The sequence below is a fragment of the Solenopsis invicta genome, chromosome 1, assembly GCF_016802725.1.
Source record: "Solenopsis invicta isolate M01_SB chromosome 1, UNIL_Sinv_3.0, whole genome shotgun sequence".
NCBI classification, from domain to species: Eukaryota; Metazoa; Arthropoda; class Insecta; order Hymenoptera; family Formicidae; genus Solenopsis; species Solenopsis invicta.
In genome coordinates, this window is record NC_052664.1 from 27,096,627 (window position 1) to 27,107,490 (window position 10,864).

At 30.3% G+C, this 10,864-nt stretch overlaps 3 protein-coding genes across 5 annotated transcripts in view; 1 reads left to right on the top strand and 2 right to left on the bottom strand.

The window, feature by feature from the left end:
* The window catches only part of LOC105202108 (DNA-directed RNA polymerase II subunit RPB11), a 53,717-nt gene that overhangs the window by 19,930 nt on the left and 22,923 nt on the right, over positions 1–10,864 (top strand). The window lies entirely within an intron of this gene.
* Positions 1,403–6,250, bottom strand: LOC105201948 (sphingomyelin phosphodiesterase 4). 3 transcript variants are annotated; one of them, XM_011170250.3, is made up of 14 exons: positions 6,084–6,250; positions 5,045–5,344; positions 4,861–4,963; positions 4,265–4,496; positions 3,809–4,031; positions 3,582–3,694; positions 3,339–3,497; positions 3,095–3,266; positions 2,829–3,014; positions 2,533–2,751; positions 2,360–2,446; positions 2,109–2,285; positions 1,821–2,050; positions 1,403–1,743 (listed from the first exon to the last, which is right to left on the bottom strand). In XM_011170250.3, exons 1-14 carry the CDS (start codon positions 6,108–6,110, stop codon positions 1,602–1,604), a joined length of 2,370 nt encoding a protein of 789 aa, XP_011168552.1. In that variant the 5' UTR covers positions 6,111–6,250; the 3' UTR covers positions 1,403–1,601. The 3 variants fall into 3 exon arrangements, with proteins under 3 accessions (XP_011168552.1, XP_025988242.1, XP_039308703.1); XM_026132457.2 differs by having other exon boundaries at positions 2,360–2,452; XM_039452769.1 differs by lacking the exon at positions 6,084–6,250 and adding an exon at positions 5,469–5,487 and having other exon boundaries at positions 2,360–2,452.
* LOC105201949 lies at positions 7,633–10,706 on the bottom strand. Its single transcript, XM_011170251.3, has 2 exons — positions 8,938–10,706; positions 7,633–8,811 (listed from the first exon to the last, which is right to left on the bottom strand). Exons 1-2 carry the CDS (start codon positions 10,031–10,033, stop codon positions 8,750–8,752), a joined length of 1,158 nt encoding a protein of 385 aa, XP_011168553.1. The 5' UTR covers positions 10,034–10,706; the 3' UTR covers positions 7,633–8,749.

A 10,864-nucleotide genomic window follows, 5' to 3' on the forward strand; every position in this document is an offset into this window, starting at 1 on the left:
TCTGAAAGTATACTATCTTGAGAATACACCCCTAAATTTTTATTGAATTATCTCAAAAATTTGATGAATATTTTTGTAAAGAAGTCAAATTTTGCAGTTTTCTCTATTTGATTTTTTTCACTATGTTAAATTCTAATTAAAAAAAATTATTAGATGATAAAGAATGGACCTATATCCAGTAAAATTTTTGCGACAAAATATCAAAAAGCTGGCAAATGGCGTTTGATTTTGTCCAATGGGCCCCATGTGACTATTATTATTTGAAAGTGTGACCATTACAGGTTAATCACAAAAAAGTCCCTCATGTTTTTAAATATTAAATTTAAGTGAAAAGAAATAATATGAAAAAATATAACGAAATGTAATGATCTGTCCAATATGAATCAAACTTACCGAAAGTATGAATTCGAAAGATAGTTAAACATACGATGTATTGTCACTGATTCTTTAATAAATTATCACGATTATACGAAAATGTACGTATAAATTGTTAAAAGTATAAAAATAATTTTTAATTATTTGTATAAATTTTCACGCACAGTAGTATTAATGTAAAAAACATATCAATAGCATTCTAGAGTCAAACTATTTAAAGATCTGTAAATATTTAGTGGATTTTTGTTTTAAAAACTTTTTTAATTTATAATATCAAACGGGTATCCGCGGATATTGATACAAGGGTTAATCCTCTTTGCGAGCGACTCGATGTCTCATCTCATCGATCGATGATTCGCGGTTGTTTCCGAATTCAATTTGTCTAATGAGTACGCCTGAGTACGCCAGCTCATTTTTCCGTTGTGCGCATCACGTTGATTAAGTTTCACGCTGGCGTTAGAGAGGTGGATCGCAGCGCTGATCGTTCTCGCGCTTCTACTGTTCCCGATACACACGGGACGATGAATCAATAATTGTTAATGTTATTGCATGTGCACTAGAGCAGCATAGTGATCGCAGACTGTGCCAACACGGGTATCACGTAGCATACCGTTTATCGCGAACTGCACGATGGATGTGAATAATTAAGCTTTTAATCTACATTATAATTAGACTACCCTTTTCACGAGAAAAGAAAGGGAATCTAATTAATTTTAACTGTTATTACCAGTCATAAGTGTTGTCTGTAATCAATAAGAATTATATGATCTCTTACGTGTTTCAAAAATAATCTCAGTTTTGAAATTTTACAAATATAAATTGCATAAGTTTTAAAAATCATAAATAATTATATAAATAATTATAATTATTTATAATTATCATAATCATTATTTTTAAAATATATAAAAAATACGAATGTACAAAATATGTATTTTTCAAAATAAAGAATTTAGAAAATAGTTCAACTAGTTAATTTGAGTCAGTTTTAAACGCGAAGGTCTCCGATTATAAATAATTACAATGAAAATTTAATTTAATGCAATTATATATACTTAGAGTAATTACTTAAAATAATGGTTTGCAAGCAGTGCTATTGATAGTGTATTTTATATCGAATATGTTATTTAACACAATTACAAACATGTATCCAAAATTGTTATTCATTATTCGCAAAAACGTTTCGTCCAAAATTGCTTATAGTAGTTTCATCTTAATATTCGAAAGTATCATCGATTAATAGAAGATGAACTCGCACTTGGTCTGAAAACACTTGTGCTAGATGGAAAATAGTGTTGCAACGTTGCACGTATGATTATATACATAAACCACATTAAAAATATAAATCCCAGGAACATGAAAGGACCGTAACTGTAAGAAAAAATATTTATGTAATACTTCATAGATAATTTCTTGACAGATCGTAAGAAGACAATAAAACAACATACTTAGTGAGCCATGCGATCAATGTACCAATTGATATACTCATGAGGAGGGTGTAATTAGCTAAAGGTCGTAAACTTAATCGAGGTGGCAATCGTTCCTCAGAGCCACTGGTAAATCCGTTTGACGTTCGTTTGGGTAACTTTACAATCGTGGTATATGGAGTAATTAATTGCCGACAAACACTACCGAGGAAGCTTCGTTTGTTGTACAGTGTGATTATCTCGTATCGATACTGCAAATAAATCGCAAGTTAGTGTATCGAAAAATAGCAATATCATTATACACAATACCTTGAGATTAATGTAACAGCACAGTTTGTAAAAATTCCTAACAAGAAAGGCGCATTCGTTCGTTCGCACTGGTTGCAACTCTGGATCACCCATATATTCGATGTACCGACACGTCTGTCTACCCTCTTGCAACGGTACGAAAGTACCCGGTCTACTCGAATCAAAGCTGAATTCCATCTAAAAATTGCGCAATTAGTCGATGAATCTTATCTTTATAATTAATTTTAGAAATCCATTTCAATAATCCATACCTGTGATTGATGACAAAAAGAAGTCGATAGAATACTGTCATGATATTCTTGATCCGCCACTATAGCAACTTGTGGAATGTCCTCAAGCTGTATCTGCAACAATCGCGATTATGCGTGTAATTCAAAATAACAATAGGTACGCGATTATCAATATAAAAGAAATCCAAATTCACTTGAAATATATCTATCAGCTGCTGTTGAGCGGTGGCCAGGAGAAGAGGAACGCGTCGTCGTTCCTCTATACTGATATCGTCCGAAGAGTACTCTTCACAGCTAAAGAATTCCCATAGAGAAAGCAGAAAACGTTTTCCTCTTCTCCTGTCTTCGAGAGCTTCAACCAGGCTAGTCGCTGTTAAATGCGCCTGTTTAATATTACTTAAGAACCATACGACCTGGAAAAGATAATTGTTCGTTAATAAAGCTAAGAATCAGCAGATTCTCAGAAATTACTCCGCGGATTAAAAAGTACCTGCAGATTAGTGGCTGTTGAAAACATAGGAACATATTGATACGTCGGACCTTCCAACTCAAGAATCTGTTGCCGAACGATCGATGTCCACTGATTCGCAGTTATACGGCCTTTGCTTAAACCTACATCGTCTATACAACTCTCCACTTCGCATATCATTTTTGCCAAGTGCGGTTGAGAAAATACCTACACAAATATAAATAAAAAATATACAAATACATTTTTAAACACAAAATAGCATTTTTAGCTGATAAAAACGCATGTACTTTTGTAACTCTAAATAACATTAGTGCATTCTTGGGTGCTACCAGGTCAGTTCTCATAAACCGCGGAAGCAACTGTTGAAACACAACCGTATATGCTAATAGATTATTGGCAACGAAAGAGATCCATCTACCGGGATCGTGAATCTTGCCCCTTTCCTCCTCTTCTGCTTTACTGAAAATAAAAGGAAAACATTAGCCATAACAATATTTTTAGCATTATCGATAGTACGTCATGCACACATACCCTTCTTTAGTATACGTTACTCCCGGTACATATCTCCATGGTTGAATAAAGCTTAACCAAGCTTCCAGTATCAATCTAAACGAGCTGTCTAGAGGCCAATGATATATTGCTTTCCGCAAAAACGTATATATTTTTCCTTGAACCGAAGGAAGAATTATTCTGGCAAATATAAATGAAACAAAAAAAAAGGTTGAAAATAAACGTAACAGAATTTTATGAAATTTATAAATATGATCTCGGTACCTCTTTAATTCATCCATTGCACTTTTATCGCCTGTAGCGCTATTCGTAAACTCGTGCAGTGTCTTTATGAACGCTCTTACAAGACGTATGTGTTCTCCGGAATGTATACTGTGCTGAAATTAGAAGTTACAATCGAATACACTTGTGAAATAACGAAATTACTTTTCTTATGTAAGATTATTCATACATTTTATCACATAACTTTTCATTATACACGGAAAACTTACTCGTCGTGGTACCGAAGATAAGTAGGATGTATTCATTTGGGAAGTCAGCTGTGTGTCCTCTGTATATTCCAACCAAAAATCGAGAAAAACTTGTACTACAGTCTCACTTCTCCAAACTTGTGGTAGGCACTGCTGTTGCGGCACGCCTGACCCAGGACTCATCGATCCCGATGATAATATAGATGTTCTCAGAAGTCTCAGAGTTTGCAACTTTTGACAATCTCTGATTGAAATTTAAGACATATGAATAAAATGCACTTGTTATTCGAAATTGCGTATTTTATATCGTTCATTTGATACGACATAAAAAAACAAAATTTTTCATTTTGAATGTTTTAAATTTAAATTTTGTAATATTATTTTTAAATTCTCGTTTTTACAAAAAAATAAAAAATTAGGTTTTTTCATTTACGCCACTGTAGCAAATATCTCGCTATAAATACAATATCATCGTACCTTCGAAATTCTGGCGACTGAGTTAATTTTCTTGGCGGCGTCTTCTTCACATATGGCCCGATCACTGGTAGAACTGCAGAGTTATCTCTCGGAAGGAAATGATATAGATAACAGTGTGCTAATTGAACGTAAACTGTTTCCCAATTCATCCATACATTTTCTTGCTGTTGCAGTTGTAACCAAGGATTGGTCAAATGATAGGCAAAATGAAAAATGTAGTACTCAAAGGGATATGTATTTGCGTTAAGAAATTTTTAGTGTTAATAAATCATATACTGCAATAATCACACAGTATATACTCAGGCAGCATCCAATATTTATAAAATATTTACAAAATATTTTATAAATATTTTTTTGGTCTTAAATTGAATAAATCAAATATTTATCAGAGGTTTTCAGATAAATATTGTCTAAAATATAATTAAAATATAAACTAAATAATTTATACAACATTTAACATAATATTTATGATCTGTTCAATCTAATATCTAAGATTAAAAGTATTTAAAAAATATTTTGATAAATATTTATAAATATTTATTATAAATATTATGTGTTGTCTGAGTAGTAACTATATAATACTTAGCAAAGGATACTCATAGATAAAGCTGAAGGGACACGTGTTCCTTGATCATCTCTTATCTTATCAAGGTAAAATGGTGATATTATAGCTTCCTCTAACATGGAGCGTATTTTTGACTAAAATTAGAAAAATTATACATTACAAGAACTGTAGAAAATATAAGTTGTACGCGACAAAAATTGAATTTTTAAACATACTGGAAGATATGACACTGGAAAATTATACTTGAGATAACAGTCTGGAAGTAATTTATAACATAAAGAAAACATTGGTCCTTGTGGGCTGAGAAAGTGACACAGTGCCTCATATTCATGTGGAGTTTTTTTAAGGGTAATATTGTGCAAACCCCATCCGATATTGTCTACTATTCCGAACAAGGAATCTATCAGCAGTGGAAAGACCAACTGTAACTCAGTTGTGCTTGACTCGTCTATCAATAAAGACAGATCTCTGCATCGCTCTACCAATGGTTCATTTAAATATCTCTGTGCTCGTATCTAAAACCATCACATAATAAAGATATAATTAAAAATATATTTAAAAAAATAAATATAAAATGTATGTCACCTCTGAGTTACTTTTTATTTCTTTTACAAGTATAACAAAATTCTTCTGACTTACATATGTCAATAAAGATTATTCTCATTGCTCATATTTTGAAACACAATTCAAAATTATGAAAAATTATGATACATGTTTAATCTTTTTTTTTAAGTTTACTTTATCCTTTTAAAAGAATAGTCCCTTGAAATAGTTGAGCTGCTTCAAAAAATTATGAAATATATATGAAGTAGGATCAGACTTTAGAGACACTTTATATATTTTACCATCTTTTTTATATGATTTAGTTAAAAAAATTTTTTATATATCTGTGTTATTAATTAGTGCTCTTAGTTTTTCAAAGAAAAGAAATTTACAGCATTGTCAAATTATATGTACAGAGTGATTAAAATATAAGTATAAAACATGTAATTGAAAATGCAAAAAAGTAATCCATTATGTTTCTTTAGTAACATAAATTACACTTTTTTAATTTGTCAATTTTTAAGACAAACACATAAACATTAATAAAAACAAGTTTTTTGTTAATCAATACGCGCCTAAGGTTATGCTTGATAATGAATAATATTTATATTTAAATCATGATGTTACTCCACATTGTTTACATTGTTACGTGTCGCTTGAAATAAAGTTTGTTTTTGACAAACTTCATTTCAATGAATTAATAATACGTACTGTAGCAACATCGGTCGAAGATGCCATTGTTTCACAGTTTCCGACAGTGAATAAATTATAAAAAAAAAACAGCAATTATAAAATAATATTTGTACGGAATGCTACTTTATCGAAGTTCACACCGGTCAACGGTACGCTAACCTTTTCTTTTCATTCTGTACTTCTGATCATGATCATTCATGTTTATTTCTACAAGGCTGATATTTCGAGTATGTTGATTCGCTACAGAATAGAGAAACTTTCAGAATCCCCAGAAGTTCTCCATTTTATAACCAATCAGAATGTCCGACAAGCTTGTTGATACGACAGGCGAAGAGGAAGAGGGGAACAGTGCACAAAGTTCAGATAAAAAGAACAGACCCATGGAAGGTTATCAATCAGAGGCTTTGTATCGTGTTGTATTTGCTCCATTTGCTCTGTACAAAGTTTTATGCCATTAACTAAAAATTAAGTAACTTTGTCGTGTTGTAACGAATTTGGTAGGTCCTTTCGACTGCGATTAATAGTCTATTAATCTAATTTAGTATTTAATTCAAAATCACATGTTCATTTTGTACTTTCTTAATTTCTGTTTTGATTACTTTTTTTTCAATATTTTTGAATGTACGTACATAATAATACCAGAGAAATAAGCTGAATTAACGTATATTTGCAATGCTATGATGTAAACAAGGTGAAAAAAAAAAAATATATATATATATATATATATACATACACATATACATATATATACATATATATATATATATATACATATACATATATATATATATATATATATATGTTTTATTTACATTATAATTTTCGTCAAAGTTTGATGCATTTTTAATAGTTTAACATTTTTTTTATTTCTCGACATATTGTTTTTTGACATCTTTTCTATGCATGTTGGACACTTCTAAACTCATTTTCATTACTTTTACAAGTATAAAACTTTACAAGTCTTCAACTTGTTCATTTTCAACTACAGTGAGTTTGAAACAATTTGTGATGAATTAGTAACATTACATACTGGAACCGTCTAATTAAAACCTAAACTAGAGTACGTGATGTCATTGGCCAATCTCTGATAGGTTCAAATCCACTGTAGTCAAAAACGCTATTACATAAGTTTCATTTGCATTGCTTGCAGTTTTTACATTCAGTATCTTCGCTTTTTCTTTTTTTTAATTCCTGAATATTAATTAATCTCATTTTAAATGTTAAAATAGTTTGGAAATTTTAAGCAATGCGAACAAATCAATACTTTAAGATTTTTAACAAATATTTGTATGATTATTTATTAAAAATACAAGTATATAAATATTCCCAGTGAACACAATTTTAACTACTATATAATTTGGGAATAATATATAACAAATATTTCGTGATATTTATATCATAATGGTATCTATTGCATATTTTCTTTTATATAATATAAATGTGCAAATGCATATTATTTATATGACAAGTATGTAATGCTTCAAAATATAAAATTTAAACATTGAAATTGTACATAAATATTACACAAAAACATAAGTAATTATAATAAGATGATAAAAATGTACCATTATTTTGAAAATTATAATTACAACATTACTGCAATTTTCACATTATATAAAATTTGATACTGAAACTTGTGACTATTACATAGTGAACACATAATTGTGTCGACTGGATTATAGCTAATTACAATGTTCTTAGTTATCCAAAGAAAACAAATATACAGAATATGAATAATTCCATTGTATATGCAAATACATTGATTCCTCTATGCTCTTGGATGAGGCAAACCCTTAGATCACATTTGATTTGTTTTAATTGTTTAAACGTGACATGAAAATTAACTTTAAAATTTTCTGACTTTTGATTTACAATCTAGATTTCCACTTGACGCTTTCAACGCTCCCGAGAATCATTTGTTTTTGTTTAATATTTAGCAAGCAGCAAGGACGAGATGATTCCATTTAAGAGTGTTGTGAACGTTAGATGAAACACGTCCTAGTATAAAGTATATTTGTATAATTGTTTTCTCAATTTTGTTTATAGTATAATTTTTGTTAAAGATTTTAAAAATGTTAACATAATATATCTGATGCTTATACAGAAAATATGTGCAGCACTGTTGCATAAATTTGATTTATTACAATAGATCGGCGAATTGATATCTCATTCTTTTGCTTTTACAAGACACAACACAGATAGTGTTTACTATTTTTTATTTCTTTTTTTCAACAATTATATGATCTGAGAAAACTACATGTATAGCAATTAATATAGTGACACACATATACAGGCGCGGTGTTGCGCTCATACGAGAGCACTAACATTTATTTGCCAAATGAACAATGGAGAATTATAAACGATAAAGATAACGAGAAAATTCGTTGCCATAAAAATGCAACGATGTTACTGTTACCGTTGAGGATAAAAGTGACGGTAACGGTGTTACAATTAACACGTTATTTCCTCTTACTCTGAATTTATATCTGTATACATGTTTTGATACATTTATATTCTCTCATAGAGATTTATCAAAAAGATTCTATAAATCAAATCTGGATGCTGTTTTTTAGAACCAGAAAAATCGTTCTGCAGTTATGTGATAGTTTTGATTGATGAAAAATGTGATGTAGATTTCTTAGTGGAAAATATAAACTCATGTAATAAAAAGTTGTAATTATTTGTCATGCTTCCAAAACTCGAAATGAAATCCATATCTGCGTCGGCCTAATTGTTCCTGTTGAATCTGTACATAAAGTAATAAAAAAAATGAGAAATACAATAGCATACAATTAGTATTATAAAATTGATGAGTTCCAAGCTGATTTTATATCTCAAATGCGAGTTATTTAGAAAATACATTAATATTTACCAAATTTTCTTTCTTGATTTGCTGCTTGCAAACTTGCGTCAATCCGTTGATCAGCATTCAACGCATCAGTGCTTGTACTTATATTGTTCTCTTTGACTACTAATTGTTGCATCATTAAATTTTTTTGCATAATTGGTGAAGTTGTAGATATATTTATATTATGACGACAGCATAAGTGATTTATTAAGCTACTTATTCCAGAAAATATATTAATTTTGCAAGTGCCAACAATACATCTTACTCTAGATTTTTCTATGTCAAATGCAAAATATGGATACAAATTGGCACTTCTAATTTCTTTTCGTATTTCTCTTATTACTTCTGGATGTTTACATGTCAGGTGATCTTCTAAATTTGCTATGTTTCTACCATTGTAAAATTTATTACATATACTGCACTTTGCGACAGGCCATTGTTTTGGTATGAAATATCTCCATACCAAGTTATTGGAATTCCACGTGCATATTAATTCTTGAGATTCTCTGATTTGCGAATCTTCATCAGGATGTGTACTGACGTTCAATTTTAATTCTTGATTTTTTACTGTTTGTAAACTTGCATCAGTTTGTTGATTATCAGTGTTTGTGTTAGTACTTGCATTGTCTTCTGTAGTTACTGATTGTTGTATCATTACATCTGTATCATTTCTTTGTATACTTTGAAGATCCGTTAGAGAAGTCTTTGTAGATTTATAAAATACTTTCATTTTATGACAGTTACGCAAGTGATTTATTAAATAATTTGTTCCGCGAAATACACTGATTTTGGTATTATCAATAATGCATCTCACTTTATAAGGTTCTACATCAAATGCATAATATTGTGACAACTGGGTGCGTCCAATTTCTTCTTGTATTTCTTCTATTATTTTTGGGTGTATATATATCAAGTGTTTCTCTAAATTTGTTATTCCTTTACAACGATAACGTTTATCACAACTGTTGCATTTTGCATAGGGCCATTCCTCTCGTGTAAAATATCGCCATATCAATTTATTGGATTTCCATGGGCTTAATTTTTCTTTAATTTTTGCAGCTTGTGAAGGTTCAGTAGCAGTACTGACACATGCATTGTCTTCTTCTGAGTGTTGCATCATTATTAAGTCTATTATTTTTTACATTCACAATTTTCCTGGAGTATTCATATTATGATACTTGTGCAAGTAACCTCTTAAAACAATTATTCCGTGAAATATATAAATTTCGCAACTGTCAATAATGCATTCAGTCTTAGAAGGTTGTACATCAAAGGAGAAACATCGTAACAACAATCAGAGGTATCTAATTTCTTTTTTTATTTTTTTGGGATGTTTATTTATTATGAACTAAGTATATCCTTAAATTGGTCATTTCTTCCATCACAGTAGCAATTACCACAAATATTATATTTTCTTAAAGGTTACTCTGATGTGAAACATCGCTATATAAAATTAAAAAAATTTAATCTTTCGTTATCTTGTCCTTAATTATTTCACGAATAACGAATGCTGAGTAACGACCATAGAGATATCTCTATGGCAACGACTCGTGCACACAGGACGCGGAAACGCTTGCCGCGCGGTAGCCAATCATATTTTCTGCCGCGCGGAAAACTCTATCCAATTTTGATTGGCTACTGCGCTAATTTCGCCTTGCTTTTATTTTGTTAACTGCTGGCCGTGATAAATTTTATTATTATTTTTATTGTTTACATACCCTTACTCAATTTAGAACATTACCATTTGGGTGCATTTAATGTGTATTAATAGGTCTATGTTTTAGTTAAACTTGCACAGTTTATTTTTCTGCCTTTTTTCTCTTTGGAGAGCAAAAGAGAAAAGAGATGAACTATGTGCGAAGTTCAGCTAAAAAGAACAGACCTGTAATATATCTCATTCATATATATATATACCAATTATATTGTACATTAATTAGTAGTCCTAAGTAAT